This window comes from Apiospora phragmitis, assembly GCF_038363925.1.
Source record: "Apiospora phragmitis strain CBS 135458 chromosome Unknown utg000005l:1.0-4161743.0:1.0-4166827.0, whole genome shotgun sequence".
Lineage (NCBI taxonomy): Eukaryota > Fungi > Ascomycota > Sordariomycetes > Amphisphaeriales > Apiosporaceae > Apiospora > Apiospora phragmitis.
The window spans coordinates 1,050,544-1,072,093 of NW_027117403.1; the positions used below are offsets into that span (position 1 = coordinate 1,050,544).

Below are 21,550 nucleotides of genomic sequence, written 5' to 3' on the forward strand. Positions count from 1 at the left end.
CTTACCAGAAATACCCAAAAGGGGTTAGGGGAAGCCAGTCTGCTAGCAGAGTATTCTTTCCGTGTTATTCAGTCCGTCCTTTACATACGCGATAGCAAGCAAGCTGCTGACGCCAAGCCCCCCTCTACTACGAAAGTCGTTAGTGTCCTAACCCGTAATTACGAGGCAGCGTATGTGCACGCACATTTCATCCACACCACCGGAAAGCCTCATTTAGCTTCTTACTCAGGGCTCCTCGGGGGAAAAAGGCTCTTGGCGGTACCGACTGATTCGCTACACGTGGCGCGAGCTGTGACGTGATTCTCTTCTATACCCCTTTAGGACACCGTATAAGCAGCTGGATAGTCCTTTCTGGGGTTGACAGCCCTCATGTCAAAAAGGACGCTACTGCAGCATTCTCACATCTTCTTGTAATTAGCTCTGATTCACCAGGCTCTCCTCTCTCTTGTTATTCTCGGTGAAGGCTCAGGTGACAGTAAGTGAACCTGCTTTTCCTTCTTTCTGGGTTCCATTCCCCATTCCTTGCCATTTCCACTTGCGAGTTGACATGAGATATTAAAAGGTTTTTGATGTTCTTCTAATATAGTCCGACTGAAGAGGAAGAATTGAAGGAGGGGGGGAAGGATGGTCATGAAGAAGCGTATGGAGTAAGCTGATGGCACATCTTCTGCGTTTTCTTGGCAGAACCAGACTACTGGGACCTGATCGCCAAATCCCTTCTCATCACGTTTCAGATGATTATGTGAGTTGCATATGTAACGTGTGTTTCCGGCTTTAGGAAGGACATTACATAAAGCCGTGTAGCTCACCGAGGTGAGAAGTGGAAGGGGGTGTTCTTTACATGAATACTTACTGAAGCCACCAAAATATGTCCAAATATGGGGTCTCTTATATGTCAATTAAGGGGGGTAGTAGCGCACCATTTGTAACCCTGGTAACGTCCTTCCAGTTACAAAAGTCGCCGAGAAGAGCAGACAGGCATGATGACAGGTAGTTAAACGACGGTAAGGATCCAGCCGCCAGCCGTCTATGGGTGATCATTTCGCAGATCTGACAACGTGGTTTGAAAATTTGTGGAAGGGCCACCCGATAGAAATTTGAAGGTTGCCCGCCGCCATGGATACTTTCAGCCCTACATGGATAGAATCCCTGAAGTTGAAAAGAACGGTGATGACGGGCGGTAATATGGTTACCCAGGCACTCGAGTAACGCCTTTTTCCATTACTAAGCTGTAGCCTACTTATACGGAGGGCCAAAAGGTCCGGTCAGAGGGCTTACTTATGGCTGGCTGATGTTTGCTGACAGATATGCACATTTGGCACTGGGTAAGCAAGCAGTGATGGCGCTGATCATTGTCAGCCCAGCCCAGCTCCCTGCCCTATTCCTTCCGGCCCAGCAGCAGGTACATGCCATCTGTGCAAGTGCTTTATCCATTTTGGGCAACCACTTCCTCCCTGAAACGATGGCTGTCACAACCCGAAATGTAGCTATTATTATCATCAGTTGAAACAATGACGGCCCCTGGCAGCTATAATAATAATAGTCTTAGTGTGATTGTGGTACATAACCTTATTGCGGAGGATCACTTCCTCGAGAATCCGCATTCCGGGGGTATGATCCCTCCGGTTGCAAAACGTCAAGTCGGCATGCCCGAACTTGGGTAGTCGTTCCTAAAGGGCCAGGGGATTGGATGCCCTAAAAAAAGAAAACGGGTCCCTCATCGTTCCGGGGTGTTACTCCGTCAATCTGGAGTTGGCGCCGAGTCCTTGCATGTCGGGCTACACAACTATGTAACAAAACAGAGACAAATGGCCACCGGACCCCATAAAGCACCCCGGATGCTACCCTCCACACTTGTCGTCATGGTAATTACTCATTGGTTCGACTAAAAGGACGATAAGGTCTGCCCAGTAAAAGCTTGGCTTCGAAACACCCCACGCCGAAGTGGTGCGGGGTGTAGTATTACCATCCCACACGTCAGCCGTCATTCATGCGCCTTTGTGAAACCAATTGGGTCAAGGGCCGCCCAGGGAGTCATTTTCCACTGCAGCTAGCATTAGTCACGATCTGGGCATCTCTTCCAAAAGGGGTGATAGGAAGAAGGATGAAATGGAAAAAGAAAGCAGTGAATCGGAAATTGGGAAATTTTCATACTCAAAAGGGATGGAAAAACGATCAACACAGCCACGATGTAGTCATCGGCTAGAACACAGAGGGATGCTTCCTCCCCACTGATAGATGAAAGAACACGGAAAAGACCCTTTGAAGCCATTCCTCCCGCTGACAAATCGAGAAAGCACGATGGAGTGACGTGAGCTGAAGCACGTAGGATTGCTTCCCGTGTAGGGGTTTTTTAGCCGCCACGCCGTATATTATGTATGAGAGAAAAGAAAAAGAAAAGTGTGGCTAAAGGAGCTCATCATACTCTATACGAATCCCTTTAAGATTTCTTTCCGGTGGTGCTCTAAATATAAACCCTGTAATGTATTGTAACTTAACACAATTCACCCGTGAGCGCACTGGGACGCTACGGGAGACAAGTCGTGCTGCAATATTGCAATGAAGGTGGCTAATGTAATACAAGAGTTTGGTCGTCTCGATATGACAGGGATGGACTGAGTAGGGCTGAAAATACCCACTTATCGTTCCAGACTGTCGGTAACGTAAGAGAGCAACGCGTCGTTCCGGGATTTCGTTTCCCTAGGTATTCAGAATGATTGCACCATGTGATTTGGAACCGAGAATGCCGAAGGTTAACAGATGGAGTCATAATGACCGGGTGCACCAATTGTCTGAATGTTGCCTATTCCAGGCAACCATATCGTGTAAGTTCTGGGAAAAGTGAGTGGTGATTCCAGTGACACATTTGTCACAAATTTTCCTGTGCCTCATTTGGCAGTAGAGCATGTAAGAAGCGAAACAACTAGTATCCAGCAGCCCCGAAAAGGGCTGGTACACGGAGGAACCGGAGTCCGCTGCTATAGTATAGCATTCCGCGAGGTTCTGCAGTATAGCCATTGGGCAATTAATAGATTACCACTTTTGTATTAGATTCTGTGAATGAACTCCAGGACTAAATTATCCTATGCACAATCATGATGACGCCAAGTAAAAGAAATCTTCAGCTAACATGCGATGTATACGACCAAGAACTAAAAATTAGAATCCAAAGTCTATATAGGTATGTAAAACAAAATAGATATTGTAGCTAGCGTGACTCATGCAGGGTAAAGGACTAACAGCAATGAAAATAATAATGCAAGAAATGGTATCTGCCTAAGTGTCTAGATCATATAGTCTTTTAACCCAGAGATGCACCGCGCATGTTTTGTGAACTCGACACCGGAACCCAACCTCAGAAACCGCCATTTCATGACTCACATCCACTATGCAACGCCAGGGAACTCCTCGTGTACTTTTTAATGGAAGAAACATGCAATGTTCCCCTACGGTGCTCTTCATGTAGCATCTGAGAAATGGTTGTTGCCGTTAATACCTTCGATCCTCAAGGGGCACATTAGGGCGTAGAACCCCCCTTCTTCTCCCCCAGAGGCCAGGCATGCTAGGCAAACACCACCTCCGCAGACTCGAGTGTGGCGTCTCCAGCCCATCCCGGCATCATCCGTCACCGATATGACCTCACCATGTACCTCGATTTCGTCCTGGGAGAAGGAACCATGCGGCGGGGGAGGCAACATGGGATTCGATGATGGGAAGGAATGAGGTGTGAATGATGATATGGTAGCATCGAGTTCTGCAGCCGAGACACCCTGTGGGGATCCCAACGAGAGTGTTTTGGTATACGATCTTCGCCGAGATGAAGTAGGAGATCCCTCGAATCCAGGCAGGGCGGTCGAGGATGTGGAGGAGCCAGCAGAGTAGTCGGGGTTCTGGTGCTGATAGAACGGGGTCGCAGTTTCGCCTGAGATCGAGACTGACCCGCTGTGACGTCTCTCCTGAAAGTAGTAAGGCCCAGTCTCTATCGCAAGAGGTGTCATAGGAGGTGGAGGTGGTGGCCTTGAGGTGAACTTTAGCGGGATATTCTTTTCTGCTGGGGCACCACCCGGACTACCATCGCGAACCTCATCGCCCTCCCGCTGGGGCCAATAAGGGATGTTATCCGCATGCCGCGGCCTGGCCTTCTTGCCCCCCTTCAGCCGGTCGGCGTTCGAAGACTGGTTGGTCGGCATGGTGGGCTTAGTGATGCCGATGCCACGTGATTGCTCCCAAAAGCGTTTCTTCAAGTCGTCCGGATGTAGCGTTGGAAGCAAGTGTCGTGCCAACAGTGATCTGTTCCACGATGAAAACTTGAAATAATACACCACCATGAGCGACAAACACACGACCAAGAACGCCAGGTTTATAGCAAGACGCGGTGGGCTTGAGGACTCAATAGCCTGGGCGACGACGTTAGTCTTGACCTGTTGTAAAGGTCGACTGACAGCGGGCATTCTGGCTGTTTAAGACAGTTTCAAGATCCTTGCCTGCCTTTACCTGTGCCGTATATGGTCGAAATGGGAGGGACCGAAGGTGGCTTGAAATGGGGTCATGAAGTGGACCAGGCTAACAGTCGGTACGACCTGCTTGACGAACAAGTACACCCACAATCTCCGGCAGGACACGACTTCTCGGATGGACCGTATCGAACCACGTAACAGGGTCTTAAGTCGGGCCTGTTCTGACTCGAGATGACCGACGTGACCGAGTACTCGGAAGAAAGGTTGTGTTATTGACGGAGGTACTGTAGTACACAGGGCGCAGGCCAGTCTAACATGAGAATAAAGCAGGTGGTCATTAGAATCCCTCAAGTGACCGGGGTTGCGTAACCTGTCAACAAAGAAGCATGCGACAACGGTGCATGCGGAGGATTTATAACAGAAGAATGGCCGTATGTGCCGTGCGGCAAGTGTGATGACGCTCACGTAAAGCCAACAGAGTTATGCAGGCGTGGTAGTCTTATGTGAAGGATCAGATGGAGCGATGGGATGAGGGCCCATCATATAGACCAAAGGTACCCGGTATTGAACGAGAGTAAGCATAATGAAAAAGATACTTGGCCAACTGGGTCAGGAAACAATTGGTCATTAGATGAGAAGCGGGATCTGGGAATCAGATGAACCGCTAGGGGAGGGTGTGTCGGTAGGTCTCGCATGGTTCCCAAGCATTTGCCCTTTTGGGTCCTTCCACCTCACTGCCAGGTAGCCTCAGTCGGCTCCTTGGGGAAAGGGAAGCGACGGGCCTAATCGGACTGACTCGGCTGATTGCCTCTTTGGAGGCGGCATACTTCTGGGTAGAGTCATTGGAGGACGGTATGCGCTCTGAGACGTGTGGGCAAATCGGGGCAATGTGAGGACTGACTGGGGGCAGCTGAACCCAGGCGGCTCTCCGTGACATTTGAGGTGGAGTGAAGGCACCGACTTGCTAGCCCCAAGGCTAAGGCGCTGTAGCTAGTGACCGTATGTAGGCATGGTTTAGCAGGTGGTGGGGAATCAGCAACAGCGAAACTATTTTGGACTCAATGTTACCTGCAGTCATCATGCTGTACAAGGTGAAAGGTTGGATGATCTGCCGCGCATATTCAATCTACATGCGAGTCGGGGTGGGTGGTCATAGCTGGCGAGCCATCTCGCTTGAGAGGCTGCATGCACTGAGTTGACTTTGTAATGGCCCAGCACTGCATGCATATTGACGTTGGGATGACTTTCCCATTCGGTGGTGGTGTTTGTTTTATTGATGTTTGGACCAGCTACAGGGCCCTTGATCGACGGATTGATTCGTTTTCGTTCACTGGAACCGCACTGCACGTAAGACGCTTTGCGCTGACCTAGGCGCTCGCTCGCGCGCAGCAAGCATTGCGCGGATAGATATCGCGTGGCTTATCCTGCCCTGATGCGATGCAGGCGTACATGGCGATCGCGCGTGATGTGCCAAGGACGAGGATTGAAAAATATATCTGCTTCCATCCAAGTCAATGGCGGCCAGCACAGTCAACCCAACGCCTGGTTGTCAACAGCCGGCTTCGGTGTTGTTTGTTGACGTCCGCGGAGGTAGAGAGGCAGAGGCCGAGGAACAATGTCAGCGGTCTCGCATTATGTGGCCGCCAGATACGAACATGGCTAGAAAAGTATCGTGACGCACTGGGATTAGGTTGATTTCCAATTTTGCGGTCTGTCATCCACCTGTCATCCACTCGAAGATGGGAGAAGAGGAAGACCCTGCTACTGGGGATTGCTGCGCCACCGCGCCGCGAAAATACCTGGCAGGAAGGAACTTGTAAAAAGAACCGAGGCAGCAGCTAGCTAGCCTTGTGTGCCCTTGGCATTGGCGGCGGATCTGACAGAACAAGCTCTGATGCGTTGCGATTTGGCCAGTTCTGAGACCAATGCGTGTCGTGTTCTGCGTCAAACTGTACCTAGTCGTACAATGGCGATAGGTTGCGATGGTTGGTTGATGCAGGTTCATTCAATCGGCTGAATTGATGTTGGTGCGTGACCTTAGATGACGTCTCCTTCTGTTTGCAAGCAGGGCCGCTTCAGCTGGCGGGCAGGAGCGAATCGCTGCCCATTCTAGAAAGAGAGGGTTGAAGCCTTGCCTTCCAGGTGTCGGGTGCATGTGCCACCGAGTAGGAGTAGGTCCGTTCAAACGCATACACTTGCCCCTGACCCCCTCGTATCGATAATCAATTAAGCAGTCAAGGCAGTGAGGAGCGAATATCCAGGCCACTCACTCACAGCAGGCAATTGACGACTTATTCCATACTGAAACTATCCTATCCTGGGATTGGGCATCCTCTACGGAGTAATGGTCTCTATTAGTGCACTACTAGGGCCAAAGTTCAGCTATGTTGTGCTGATGTGAGCCCTGAAACCGCCCAAGTGGGTGTTGATAGCCCAACCCTACCTGGGTTCAACCTGTACCTATCGATTGAAGTCGTAAGTTGATGCATTCGAGTAAGGCGTTTAGTATGGAGCGAAATAAGGTACATCAACATTCCCGAAATCGTCGAGGGTTGTTGCTGTCGCTGCTGCTCAGACGTCTGAGCCGCCTGGCCCCCAACTCCATACGTGCATACATAGACTCCTGTCGGCCTGTCGGCTGCTGTTCTGGCCACTGGCCAAGATCTCCGACATGTAGTTGGCGAATCACGTCGACTTGGATTGGGTTCCGGAGACTAGGCCGGCGCAAGACAGTGGACACTACCCAGACGATATGCATGCGGTAGAACCAACAGCACCAACAGCATACCATGCTGCCATGCACACAAGCAAATACATATTTACCGACCCACGGCAACCAGGACGAATAAAAGATAAATAGAAGAATATGGCAGTATTAACAGTTCTAACCCCTGTATTTCCTGGCAGTTGCCATTGTGCAGCCGAATAGTCTGCTGGTGCTTCTCCTTGCATATCAGATATGTGACCAATTTAGGTAGGTGCTTGTGGTATCTCACTAACGCAAACCCTTGAGGTTCTCATCGAACGATCGTGGTCTCAATATATGACGTGTACAAGATTGCTGTCAGAAAATACAGATAAGTCATCATTTGTTCTATTCATGCGATGCGGAGATATCTAATATCAATCTGATCAACAGAACCGTTGGGGTTGGGGGCTGGACAGGTCACGCCCTGTAACCCCGCCATTCTTATTGTCTCTACAGCTTACACGCAGCCTGCGTCGCATCAGCAGCAGCATCGATGCATCTGCGTCATTTTGCAATGTTAACAACCCGGAAGAAGTCCCGTTCTTATCTTTCATTACCCTCAACTGGAATGGCCCTTGTTTTCCAGCAACATCTTGAATAGAAAAGTCCCCGGCTCACAGTTGATACGTCTCGGTAGCTGTAGTTATCCCCTGGATACTTGCTTCTGTGGAAGGTGAGGTAACCCTGACCTCAGTTGGGCATGTGACTGACCCCTCCAGCGTCCTTTCCTCAGCAGCTAGAAAGTACATTGCAGATTCTTTTCGTCCGTGTAAGCTGAAAGTACTCGGATATATTAGAATACATCCATAACGTGCAGTATGTACTTAATGTAATGCACATAACATGCAGTCTTCCATCCCGAGTGGACGATCCAGATCGGGTGATTCACCTATTTTCAGCTGCATTCGATTCTCCTGTTTCGCTTAATGTTGCTGGCGTACACGAGCAAGGGTGGTAGGTATGTGCGTGCTGGCTGGGTTTTCAGGGACGCGGGACCCTGGAAAAAAGGCGAGACCCGAAGAACCGGAACACCAACAGCATTGACATCCCGAGTCTATTGGATAACATTCGCACGCTAGATTTTTCTCCCAATTCTCTTCTTTTTCGTTTATTTCTTTTGCGCAATCATTTTCACCCCGTGGCAATTCAACATCGCCATCTGCGACGTAATCTCCGAATGCTTCTCAGCTGAAATGCAACATTCACGATCCCACATGCATGCAGTAACGTTGCCAAGACTGCACGACAGCCAGTACGAGGCAATTGGCCACTCGACATCCACCGTCATCACGAAGTATTGACCCTCGTTATTGATCGAGTACACCCGTCGGTTGCAGCCCTATCCGAGATTACATACGATCTACTGGCCATCTTGAGAGATCTGCGGAGCCGCTTTGGCGGCGGGTGGATCCCCCACACCACACCGCCCTCCGCCTGTACTGCCGCCTGGGGGCTTGACTTGCCAGAGCCGGGTCGGAGGTGCTACAACTCGCTGGCTTCTGTGTAACATTACAGAATGCCGAATGCCCCTAGGAAACCCATAAGACAGTGCTGTCCTGTCATTTCCAGCACTCGAGGGCAACCTGAATTTCTCGCCCCCGACTATGATTTTCTGACCGCCTGACCTTTCGCAACACAACCTTGCCTTCATGGCAGTGCATTCCAGGTTTGATGAGACGATTAGCGGTATCCACCAAGGAGCGCAACTCCCCTCGCATTGGACACGATGACTGGAGCCTAGGGTGTTTGGTTAACACCGGAGCCTTGCTCCATGCGGGGTCGACGCGATCGTATTCATTGCATGTCTTGTTCATATGCGCTGAAGTTTTGGCCACAATGGATCGAGGACAGGACCCGAACTGATGGATGCATGCGAGTACTGCCCGTCCCAATGGGGATATGTGTAGGTAGGTAAGTATAACTTTTGCTATCGCTACACCCGCACTCACATACTCTTATTAAGCTATATCGGTTATTCTTCGAACAACTGATGACACATTGTCGTCGATGGTTGCAGCGGCAACGCACGACATCTGCAAGTCCAGCTGGCGATTACTCCCCCAATGCCGGCAATGCTTCACACTGGGCCAATGGATGCAACACACATTGCCGAGGCACACCTTGCTTTACTGTGGCCTCTCGTCATCATCATGTGTACTGTTGGTAACTCTTGGCTTTAATTCACCGACAGCAACATCCACTTGTATATCTGCGACAAGGATCATGTTGGGTTCCAATGATGGTCTTCAGCCCTACACCCCTCGTCACATGCATACAAGAGACTCGACTCAGTTAGGCCCAGGTCCAATATGGGGTCGTTCGCAAACAAAAACAACAAAAGTCAGCCTTAACAGTAGCCGCTATCAGCTGAGCACAGACAGGAACAACAAATAACCAAGACTTTGGCCCCCCGCCGCCCCCTATTTCAGCAGCTTCAAGTCTCGCTTCAATTGACACGACATGACGATAACAGCACGAGACTGACATACCCAATCGTTTCGCATCAATTGCAATGATTACATTCCCACGTCAGCCAATCATCAGAAATCATTCATGCGCGGATTGGTAGTATCGATGATACACCATGAACGAAACCCGTCGCATCCGAATTTACATGTGGCGGTCGGTGACGAAGCACATGATCAATCAATCAATCAATCAATTAGCATTTCGATGTGTCAGCTGCTAGGTTGGACTCCATCGCGTCAAGAAGTAGATCGTGAGGCTTGGGGCTGAGGACCATCCGGCCTTTTAACAGGTCAGAATACGACTTGATCAATGCAGCCTTGGGGTCCTTCTTGGTATATATTGATGCCTCAGTCACCAACGCCCAGCTAGCTGGGCCAGGAGAGCAGGAGCCGTGATGGCCCAACTCCCCGAAACTTTACGAGGCTTTGCGGTGCCTCTTCGTTACCATTAAGGATTGCTAATGGCTAGATCCCATTGGGTTCTTTACGATATCACCTAACTCACAGGTTTCCATTGCTTCCTTAGACGGTGCCTCACTAGAAGCTCTGTAAGCATTTTGCATCGCGGCCAGGTCATCCTCAGACATTTCCGGAACGGCAAATATTTGAATCAGCTGACATGGAAAATAAGATTGCTGTTACACCCAAATAGTCTTGATGTGTGCTGAACTAACACATGGGCGTAGTCATGCTGCCATCTAATCATGACAAGAAGGGAATGAGGAAGCTTATGTAAGTACATTCAAGCGCTCTATTGCGCATTGTAGGCTCTGAGCGAGCCCCTTCGCTAACAATGCGACCAGTCCACGATGAGATATTTGACGTCAGACGCATATTTCCCAATGAAGGCATCAGACGGTGCGGCTATTACATCCTCCCTAGGCCAATTTCGAAGCAGTGTTGCTTTGTTTACATGGACTTGACAGGAGTTCAAATCGCGAATTTCTGGTGGGACGCAACAGCCGACCAGACTGGGACATACATAACTACCTGGCTTAGAAATACCAAAGGTACAGGCTTGGCCTCACATGTCCGTCAGCATTTGTCACATGACAAATGGAGGCTGAGAAAGCCTCATGACACCGATGTCCAGGTCTCCCACCGAGATATCTATATGATTGCTTGGTTCCAAAACAACGTGCTGACCTGTATTTCGGCACGAGCATCTAATTTCGTACAGATTTTACGATGGCTTGAAGGCAATCCACGCTTCGGGAGCCAACTTATGGCCTTTCCAAGAAGAAGAGGCCGGTGCCAGTACGTCAAGTCGGAGACAATAGCAGCAACCCGAAAACGAACAACAGTCGACGGTGCGGCTGTGTGAATATACACTTGCAGTTAAGCCTTTTGACACGTAACGCCCTCTCGGCCTCCCTCTGATCGCTTGGCAAGACTGGAGATTGGGAACCAAACAGAACTAGAGCCGACTGCCCGGCACAGGGCCAAGGCCATGGCAAGATCCTCAACTGTTCGTTTTCGGGTCCGGCCTGTCAGATTCCACAGTAAGCAGAGGACGGATTTTACGAAATCAGGCAGGCATGGCGTGTTCCCTTATGGTAATCGGTGATCTAGCTTGACCCAGTCATCCTGTCCTAGCCGTACTGGGGGTTAGGCTGAGGTCAGTCAGTAAGCAGGCTAACCAGCAGTGTTCCGGGGGAAGGACAGGGGTAGCAACTTGGCTAGCCGGAACTAGTGCGTTCCTCCTCTCTCACTTTGAAAGGTCTTGGTGCTTGGCGATATGTTTGGGTGTTTCTGGAATGGAGACGACGGTCCACCTAGTCCACCCAGCAACCAGCCAAATTTATATGTACATTTCGTCTGTTCCTCCTGGCCCTTACTAAAGAACCGGTTTGTGTATGGAATTAGCAAGTAGGTTATTCTAGGGTGCCCCATGGAAAGCGAAAAGCCGGGTTGAAAGCAACGTCCTTTCCGTCTTCCTCCAGGTTGACCGCTTCTTCCAGGACAGCGGATGAGAATAATGTGCAATGGAAGCATCAAAGGCATTATTTACATCATTACCCCCTCAACTAGGTCCAAGTAGGCAGGCATGAAAATCAAGCAAGGATTGGGATGGGCCCGTATCCGAGCCGTATTCATGGCGGCCCGAGCGATCAATACGCCCTGTTATGTTGGGGACAGAGCGTGTGGGAGCGATGACATGCTACTTACTGGGAGAACAGCCATGACTACAGAGACCGCTCTTACACGTCTGTGGCTTCGTCACCGATGGAGTACCTCTTACCAGTATTACTGATATGAGGTGCTGATGTACAAACCGTGACCTTGTGATTTCGTGTTGGCAGAAATGCAAGGGATGTACTATAAGCTGCTTATCATACATCGCCGCTTGATCATCACTTTCGAACTGTTTAGGTCTCTTTGCCACCTATATACCTAACATGTACCTGTCCAAGGAGTTTCTAAGGTGAATCAAAGTTGCCGATTGACTAAAGAGGCTTGGAAACGATGGCCATCGGTCTTTAATCGGTGGTGAGACTGGGCAACATATTTACCGGATATTTGGTACCGAGCCGAACCCTAAGGAAAGCTGAATAATCCCACAGGACCTTGGTCGTAGAATATACAGTAGATGGAAGAGACATGGGATAGACAAGATCCAAGAGCCGGCAGAACCTGCTCAACCTTAGGGTAAGTGAGTATTTGTAGGTACATATTTTGCTGCCATATACAGCCTCTAATGTTTCCTTTTCCGTAGGGGCTAACAGGATGGTCTCTTGTACAACTTCCTCTTTAATATTGAACAATACGTATATGAGCAGCATCCGTAAAGACTGTGTATACTAGTGCATCTCTCTACTTGTAGTTTGTATACATTCAGTCTACTCCTGCCATTTCTACCTCATATCACATGCAAAGGGACAGTTTGCCATTGCCGATTGATGACCAGCATGCCGGCCCTACTCAATATCAATAATAGCACTTTCATCACTGGCAGGCGACTAACTACTGCTACCTATTTCTGAAAGAGAAGTCAGGATATGTACTTAGTAATAATTTGGAAACAGTATCCACCAGCCAGTTCAGTCGCCCCAAAGTCCTTTGTCGACTGATGAGAGGCAAATTCTGACAACTGGGAACCGATGAATGTTACCATATCATCAAGCGCGCAAGAGAGGCATGGAGAGGCCGTATGATACTGTGGTGGCAATGAGGCGGTTGTTGTTTGGAGATTCGGATAGCCCGAAAAAAAAGAAAAGAAAAAAGGGGGTTGATAGGCCGATCCCCTCGGATTGAAGGCGGGTTTCAGCTCATTTCGTCCGCAACTGCCGAACATCATCACGCGTTCACCAACGGCCATGCCGAGCCTCGGCTGGTTGACACAAGTGTGTCCCAGGAAGTGGGTTATGGACAGACAGACATGGGGTGGTGGTGTAGGCCTAGTCTAGTATCGCCACCTCGAGCAGGCCAGTTCAGCTTTGAAGTCATTCATGTAACCCAGCTGCATGAAGAGGCGACAACTATATCCAAACCTACCATGCTGAACTCATCACATGTAATTGTGGCCCAATAAGTCAGCTAAAACAGTTTGGGTGGCAATGAAACGTTTGTATCTTGGCCAAAGACACCATTAACTACCTATCAAGTAGTCGCCATGATCCTGAGCAACCCAACGTGCCCAGCAAAAGTGAATCAATTCCCTTCTTCGTAAGTCATTCGCTAAACGCCATCCATAACCACAAGCCCGCCAAACCACGATTGCTTCGTGGCTGATCAATGATTGGCCCATTCCTCAGTGTGCCAACTAGTACAACATAAGATACACAAACATACGGCAAGAATAAGCCCAATGAGTCAGGAGTAGTAGTCTGGCCCCCTATCCCAAGACTTCACAAACCCACGATTCAAGTATCACTCGTACCAAGCGGAACCTATCTAGCAAATCATCATAGGCTCCGTAGGAGGTACGGGCGCCGCAACGGCGACTTCACTACGCTCCTCCTCCATCATCTCGATCAGGTCGTCCAGATTGGAGTCCAGGTTCTCGGCATCACCTTGGTCCAGGCATTGCTTAAGTAGCTCTCGATACTTGTCGATTTTCTCGCTTGTGCCGGACAGACCCAAGGCGTCGACGTATTCCTGTTCTGCCCGGCGTTGCTCTAGGATGAGCTCCCGTAGTTCGCGCGCCAGCGTCTGCCGCGTCTCAGGTGTGTCATCGCCGGAATCATTGCCGTTCATCATAGCGAGCTGTTGCTCAACTGTCGCTTGGATGTGATACTTATTCTGGTTCGCAAGGAGGGCCAACACTTCATGCTGGGCCATGGTCGCATCGCCTACTGCCTTGGCAGCGGCCTCTTCAGGCTCGAGACGAGCTTCAAGCTCCGCAATATGCTGGCGTATTACAGCCAGCTCGTTTTGTGTGTTGCCGAGGATGCGCCGTGCTTCATTCTCAGCTTCGTGCTTCTCCTTCCATTCCTCGTCATAGCTGTGAGCCAAGTCTTGGAACTTCTCAAGAACAAGCGGCGTGATCTTGCTCTGGACCGTAGTAGCTGCCTCCGACTGGTAGGCCACGGCGAGCTTGGTGACGGACTCGGATAGAGCTTCCCTGAAAGAAACGTGTCGCTGAGACTCGGGGGCAAAGGGCGACGATGAGCGTTGCGGCGCACGTTCTTTCGGCGGCTTGGACGCATTGAGGGTTCGTATGAGCTCCTCAGCCCGGACGCCTTCGTTATTCATGATATAGGTACTTGCACCTCGTCCGATCAGGGCACGGATGCATTTCTTGGCACTCGTCTGGGCCGCGAGATGCAAAGCGGTATTACCATTTAGATCCTGGGCATCAACGATGAGTTGAACAGACTGGGGGTCATGCGTATCCTGGAGCTTATTCAGGATATTGTCAAGGTAGTAGCGAGAACATGAGTGACTAGTCACTCGACCACTCTTTCATGATGGCTGCATGATGGATGACGGTGCAGCCCTGGTTATCTCGAGCATCTACTGTGTCGAACAGCTCTTTGATGACGACCGGAAAGGTTTGCTTCTCATAGCAGTTGGTGAAGTGGACCGATCGCATGAAGGGGGTTTCACCACGGATATTCTGCGAGTTCAGGGTTGCACCAAAACGCTTCAGCTGTTTGATGACATCGACATCACCCATGGCACTAGCCCAATGGAGAGCACTGTGCTTCTCCGAGTCAATGTACCAATTTGGCTGGAAATTCGGCGGTGGTTCCGGGCGCAAGGTCGGGGCATCTTGGCGAGAAAGGAGAAAGTAATCGAGCAGCTCATCCCCATAGACAGAGTGCTGTTGTTCCGTCAGATCTTGAACGGTCTCTTCGTGCTTTCTCTTTCGGTGTCCGGTTGCGGGGTAATTCGACAGATCGTGGCGGTCGTCCTCAGCCATATAAGAGGCGGAAGCTATCGTGACATTGTCGGGTGTGTCGTCCTCGTTCAGCTGTTGACTGGCAGTCTCAAAGTCTGGCTGTCGGGGAGGAGGAATCCAGGCAGCTCTGGCAGGGGCAGCCTTTACCTTTGGCGCTTTTGGTTTGCTAGCATGTCGAGGAGCAGGCGGGGGGCTCTGGTTTCCGGGCGTGAACTCGAAGATGGGCCGTAATCGCTCGTAGATGTTGTTTCGCTGTGCCAAGTGCTCACCCGACTCCAAGGGGATCCAAGTGCCTTGATATTTGCCATAGCCACCTTGGATCTTCTCGTGGACGTCTTTTTGGACCTCTCGCTCGAGAATTCGGGTACGCGCGGGCTTATCGAAGCCTGCGGCCTTGAGGATATGGGTAGCGTTGATCCAATCGTCCTGTCTCCTTCTCATAACATGTTCTTTGAGGTCGACACCGAATTGGAACTCGTAGACGGGGATCTATCGCCGAGGATATATGTTAGCCACAGGGAACGACTGGATCCGACATCTGACAAGGGAGACTCACACCACTGTATGTGGCACTATACACGCCAGGGCCGGCAGCGGGAGCTGTCGCTGCTGCTGCACCCTTCACCATCTTGGCTACCTATTCCCATGCGACGCAAGCATGCAGATTGGCGATGGAGGGCAGCGGTGGGGAATGATCGTGTGACAATATGACTGTAGGACTAGACTGGAGGGGTAGAGAAGGGTCGGTGTGTTAATACGTGGTGACGTCGCAAGGAGGCTGGGCAAGTCGACCTGGGTGTGAAGTTCTGCTGGATGCACAAGCCTAGAAGGTGCAAGAGGAGTATTCCCGACACCAGAAATTGGATCGATAGACCAACCGACCACCTTGGGAACAAATCGATCAAAGTATTCTGGCAGACTTCAGCTGTTCGATTGAACAGGTCTCAAGGGCAGCGGCACTTAATGGTGATTGACACTGCGTTTGGCAGGCAAAAGCTGACTCGTCCCATTTGCACGCGTGAAGACGCGAAATGAAAGAACCGGGGGTTGCAGGAGATGCAGAAACGCGCTTCGCGTAAATTGACTGTGACCAAAAGCTGGTTGTTGGCCTGGATGTTCAGGCGCACGGTTTCTGCTTAGCGTATGCCACAGCGCCACTTACATCTGAAGAGGTGTGGCTGTGGTGCGGTCAGGAGAGTCTGGGTCTGGAACTGAGGCCGCACGGACTAATAGTAACTCCGCCAAACCCATCAAACCATATCAGGGGCAGATCGGTTGTTTCACGAAACATTTGAACAACGAAACAAGCATCCAGGACAAACACATCAATCATCTGGTACTAGTGACGCCCTCCAGGGCTGAATCGTTCCTTGCATAAATCTAGTCTTCGTGACACACCCCAAATGCGGCTGGTCTCGAAGTAAGCCTACTTTGTTATCGATTGCGAGGGACCACCTGTTCGTTGAGTAATTAGCTGAGCCGGACGCTCTCTTCCTTCTCCATAACCGACATTGGACATCCACACACGGCCGAGATTGTAGAGATGGCACGCTCCAGCGGAAGACATGTTGGGCAGGTGGAGGCCGATGCTAGTGATCCCCCGTGTTCCTGAAACTCCTCCGCGAGCACCTGGCTCGAGCTGGTGTCAGATCGCTAGGCGCAATCTAGGCCTCTTAGGCGTCTAGTGCCCATCTCCTAGGGCTCTAGTAAGACGACAATGTATCACCATTCTAGCCCTAGAATCTAAATGTCCTGACATTAGCTGCAGATCATTATGGCGCCGATCTCGTACCATTATCCTGGGAATTAATCAATCTCGAACATCAGGACAGGGCGAGGCCGTGCCAACTGGTGATTCTATTTGTACCGGGGGTCTTGGCCCCCTTCATCATTGCTCTGACTTCCTTCGTTTACCAAGATTTTTTGAGCTGGCTCGAAACCATGAACTTTGCTATATCATTGCGCCCTTCCTCTTCTTCCTGGTGTCGGACTTGGCTTGCTGGACTGACTGATCTGGACTGTCCCAGAAAAGCTTCTATAATCTCCATGATGGACGACGACACACTTGCCACCCAAATTCGGGAGGTTTCGGGGGTATGCAACAACGCGATCCAGTCACTACGAGACCTCTTAATAGTTGTCCCTACGGCCCTTTCTACTCTCCGCCAAACCACCGCGGAGCTACGAGTGACCAGGGCCGTCATCGACCGACTTCTCCTGTTCCCCCTTTCCGGATCAAACCCACAATCTCCTGGGTATCAGTATCAACCGTCACTGCAGGGTTGCTTGGAACTACTCGTGCAGGACATGAAGACAAGCCTCTTGGAAGCCAAGGCCGAGATTATGCGGTTACGCCGCTACTACATCAGCGTGACGGGACTCCCCCAGTCTTTTGGACTGGTTATACTATCAGAAGAGGGCTTTTCTGGAATAAGACGAGATCTGCGAAGGAATCGTTCAACAATCACCTTGATCTTGGATTGCATTTGCAGGTAAGCAACACTCCCTTCTCTCACTTTCATTGCATCTGGAAGAAACACAGCTAAGACTCCATACCAGCGGCATACTTGCAACTATCGATCTACGCATACACAAGACCGGACCTGCCTGCACAGAGAAGTTTGCCAACTCTTCAAGGTTGGGGCCCAGGGTGGCGCTCGACTTGAGGAGGCAACACATCAGCGCAAAGGTCCAGCGTCTATCAGCGACGATAAATCATCCCGACCGAGAGAGGCCGTGCAGAGCGGACACTAGAAGTACCAAGAAGCTGCATGATGCTATCGCCAGGTGCGATTATCCGGCAGTGTACAAGTATCTGGCCGACGGAGCAGACCCCAATGCAACACTTAAAGGCTCAAGCATGACACCATTGCATAGAGCATTATACTTGTGGGATGTAGTGGAAGGACCCGGATCCGACAATGAAAAGTCATCCAAGGGTGCGACTTTCACCATACTAGCCCAGATGGGTGCCATGAAGGGCTACAACGACAGCCGAGCCTCGAAAAGCGTGCTATCAATACTCACAGCCCTCATCGTGTCCGGATCCAATCTACGCGTCCGGGATGAATACGGACGGACGCCATTGATACGGGCCGTCAAGGGCGACATGGGCGACTCGATCGTCTCCCTCATGCTCGAGTACGGCGGCAACCTAGTCAACGTGCAGGACAACGAGCAGAACACGGCGCTGCACTTCGCGGCGATGCAGCGCCCGAGCGCCAAGTCCCAGAACCTGGCCCTCATCCGCATCCTGCTGGCGCACGGCGCGGAGCCGTCGGTGCGCAACGCCAAGTCCCGCACGCCGCTCTACAAGGCCGTCATGCGCGGCCACCTGGACCGCGCGACCGAGCTCCTGAACTATGGCGCCGACCTCGAGGGGTTCGACCACCACGGCTGGACGGCGCTGCACACGGCGGTCCTGGGCGGCGACGCGGCCATGACGCAGCTGCTGTGCCACCACGGCGCGGGCTACGACAGCCGCGACCGCGCGGGCCAGACGTCGCTGCACTACGCCGTCTCCAAGGGCCACGTCGACGTGATGGTAGCGCTGCTCGACGCGGGCGCCGACGTAAACCTGCCCACCAAGGGCGAGACGCCGCTATGCCGCGCCGTCACCGCCCAGGGCAGCCTGGCCGTGGCCCGGCTGCTCGTCGCGCGGGGGGCTGACGTGGCGCTGCCTTCGGCCCGCTACTTCGGCGCGTTCCCCATCCACCTCGCCGCCATGGGCGACCACCGCGCCGTGCTGGAGCTGCTGATCGCGTCGGGCTCGCCCGTCGACGCGCTGGATGACCGGCGCCGGACGCCGCTCCAGTGGGCCGTGGACGCGCACAAGGAGACGGCGGCCGATTTCCTTGTCAGCAAAGGGGCCCGCAGGATTTACGAAGCTTAACGAAGAAAAAGAAAGGGGGGTTCCCAGGAGTACGTCTTTGGGCAAAATCGGCGTTGGACGAGCGACACCAGGACACAGTTATAAATACAATTTTCTCTTTTATTCATTAGAACATATTACCATGACCTTGAGAGGAATCATGCTACCTCGTGTTCATTATCGTTGTGGGTGACTAGGTGCACCGTGGTCTCAGTGGTAGACGAAACCTAGCTATGTGTATGATGGGTTCCATGATATGTGTCTTGACTTCTTGTGCTGCTGTGATGCTTTGCTGAGATCTCCCTCAGGTTGGCACAGCTTGAGCCTGCCTGGACTTAACCTTATTTACCCTCGCTCAGCTCTCCTATTGACTAGCCAGTCTCATCTTAACGGTCACTCAGGAAACCGTGATGTCATTAATTCTCTGTCAACGGCATGCGGAAGAGCCCGCATGGGATGCAAGATAAGACTTGTTGAGACAGCCAAGAACGTTTTCTTCGTCTCCGTGCCGTTTGGGAAATATTGCTTCCTCTACCTTTCAGCCGCTGCGGAGTTTCTCGTCCAATTTCAGATCTCTGTTTGTTGCGCACAAAACAGACGACTCGTCTCAGTCCAGTACAGACCGCCAAAATTGAGATGTATCAGCCTTCGAGGGAGCAGGCTCAGGGCCTGAAGCAGGGTTGGCGATAGCAAACTTGGCCAACTCCTCCTCCCTTCGCCTAAGCCTTGCCTTCAATCGGAATTCGGGCGGTGTCCAGCCACCGGCGTTATAATAGCGAATGCTCACGTCTTGGGGGTCAGGCTCATCGGTGGTGCGTTGCGGATTCAACTCGCTGCAATCCCACCAAAACGTGACGAGGTCCGCGAGCCGCACGCGGTACCAGTCGACCATGGAGGCGTCCCCGAAATCGACCCGGGGCTGCGGCTGTGCCTCGACCATCTTGACCCAGAAGTCGCGCAGCCGCGGGTACAGCTCCGCCGGCGACTCGGGCGCGCCCTGCAGCTGCTCGACGGTCTCGGCGTCGAGGAGCATGCATGCAAAGAGCCGCGGGCTGCCGGGGTCGCAATCGCGAAAGCGCCCGCCGCGCGCAGCCGCCCGAGGGTGGAATATGGCAAAGCGTTCCTGCGCCCACGGGAGGAAGTACGCCCGGATCTGGTCGACTGACGCGTCGGACAAGACGTCACGGTCCTCTAGGACCTCGTTGACAAAGCGTTTGTAGAACTCGTCTTCGATGCGCCGATCCGCCGTCTGGGCGAAATCCTCAGGCCAGCGACCCCACTCGACATATTGCTGGATTCCTGCCGTTCGCCTGGCGATGTCGTCCTCATAAATAGCCTCGACGGTACGTCGGAGCGTGGCCAATGCGTCCTGGAACTTGGCATCCCACTCGTCGCCATATACAGTGCGGATGATGGTATAGCCCCAGGTTCGGCTGCGATAATAGCCCTGCCGGTATCCCCGAGTGAAGTCAGAGAGGTAAGTTGCGCAGTAGCCGCGTCGTGGGAGAGGATCATTATTGATCCAGTACTTCTCCTTTATCTCTTGTGTGAGCTTGGGTTGGTTCTCCAAAGCTTGCTCGATGACTTGGACGTCCCGCAGCACCTCTTCTTATGATTCGACTTGAAGAGCGCTGGCGTCTTGGCCGATGTTGCCAACACCACGCATGGGTGGCAGTTTAGCGGTGTGGCTCTCCATTTGGAATCATGCGGTCCTTGATGGGAGAGAGATCGCACTAGTGGGCATCGGAAGGGTTATCGTCCCTTTTTGTACTGTGATGCACTGACTTTGGTCTACCAGGACTTGTGCGTCACCCAGTCGTTCTATAATCGTACCATACATGTAAGGGCAGAGATATATAGTCTTGTTAGGGGGAAAAGGCAAAAAACACAACAAAGAAAGGAGTGATGAGAGTGGGATTCGAACCCACGCGGATTGCTCCACCAGGATGAGGATATTAAGGTGACCTTAACCTGACGCCATAACCAACTCGGCCATCTCACCCTTGTTGCTGTTGTTGATGTGTTTGTGACCATATGGTTGGTTACGCTGCTATATGACGGTAAGTTCGTCGCCGACCTTTGTGGTGTATATACTTATTACTGGTGCGCTAATCATTGCCACTGCTGTGGGATGCTAACTCGGCAGTGACCTTGCTACGCATTGGGCTCGGCACAGTAAGCAGATACGTGATATGTCGAGAGGTTCGGTGGAATAGGGGCTGACAAGAGGAAGCTGGGCTGTGGAGAATGGATGTGATGACATGTGAAAGCTACGTTCATCTCCCGAGACAAGTAACATAATGGAATTGATGTTTGCCCATCTGCTCCAGTGACGTGACACATCGACTAAGCCCTACCAGGAGAAACAATAAGAACAGTCCTATCTCCGACAACCCACGGGCCGGGTGGAACATGGGATCCGTAATGCGTGAAAGCCTGCTCCACTGAATCGGGATCACCGTTATCAGGAGCGGACCACAAGACCAAGGCCGGGGAGTCGCAGCACAGCACGAGTGAAAGGAGCAGGCGCCCGGTGCGTGTACGATCACGACCTTCGTGTCAGCCAGTCGGCACGACGTCCCAGTCGTCAACACCACAGTGCGAGAATCTCTAGTTTATTCTGGCTCCACGTTGCAACTGCTGTGCCGCATCTGACTGTCC

General features: G+C 51.7%; 4 protein-coding genes across 4 annotated transcripts; 1 reads left to right on the top strand and 3 right to left on the bottom strand.

Moving 5' to 3' along the window:
* Positions 1 to 3,458: 3,458 nt before the first annotated feature.
* PG994_004353 (uncharacterized protein) lies at positions 3,459 to 4,451 on the bottom strand (the record flags this gene model as incomplete). Its single annotated transcript, XM_066855762.1, has 1 exon — positions 3,459 to 4,451. One exon carries the CDS (start codon positions 4,449 to 4,451, stop codon positions 3,459 to 3,461), a length of 993 nt encoding a protein of 330 aa, XP_066717929.1.
* Positions 4,452 to 13,568: 9,117 nt separating this feature from the next.
* PG994_004354 (Cell division cycle-related protein res2/p.t1.c1) lies at positions 13,569 to 15,646 on the bottom strand (the record flags this gene model as incomplete). The annotated part of the gene is made up of 3 exons (XM_066855763.1): positions 13,569 to 14,510; positions 14,605 to 15,507; positions 15,575 to 15,646. The coding sequence occupies 3 exons, from the start codon at positions 15,644 to 15,646 to the stop codon at positions 13,569 to 13,571; spliced, it is 1,917 nt and encodes a 638-aa protein (XP_066717930.1).
* A 2,337-nt stretch (positions 15,647 to 17,983) lies between these two features.
* Positions 17,984 to 18,910, top strand: PG994_004355 (uncharacterized protein; the record flags this gene model as incomplete). The annotated part of the gene is made up of 1 exon (XM_066855764.1): positions 17,984 to 18,910. One exon carries the CDS (start codon positions 17,984 to 17,986, stop codon positions 18,908 to 18,910), a length of 927 nt encoding a protein of 308 aa, XP_066717931.1.
* A 586-nt stretch (positions 18,911 to 19,496) lies between these two features.
* PG994_004356 (uncharacterized protein) lies at positions 19,497 to 20,729 on the bottom strand (the record flags this gene model as incomplete). The annotated part of the gene is made up of 2 exons (XM_066855765.1): positions 19,497 to 20,473; positions 20,723 to 20,729. The coding sequence occupies 2 exons, from the start codon at positions 20,727 to 20,729 to the stop codon at positions 19,497 to 19,499; spliced, it is 984 nt and encodes a 327-aa protein (XP_066717932.1).
* Positions 20,730 to 21,550: the final 821 nt, after the last annotated feature.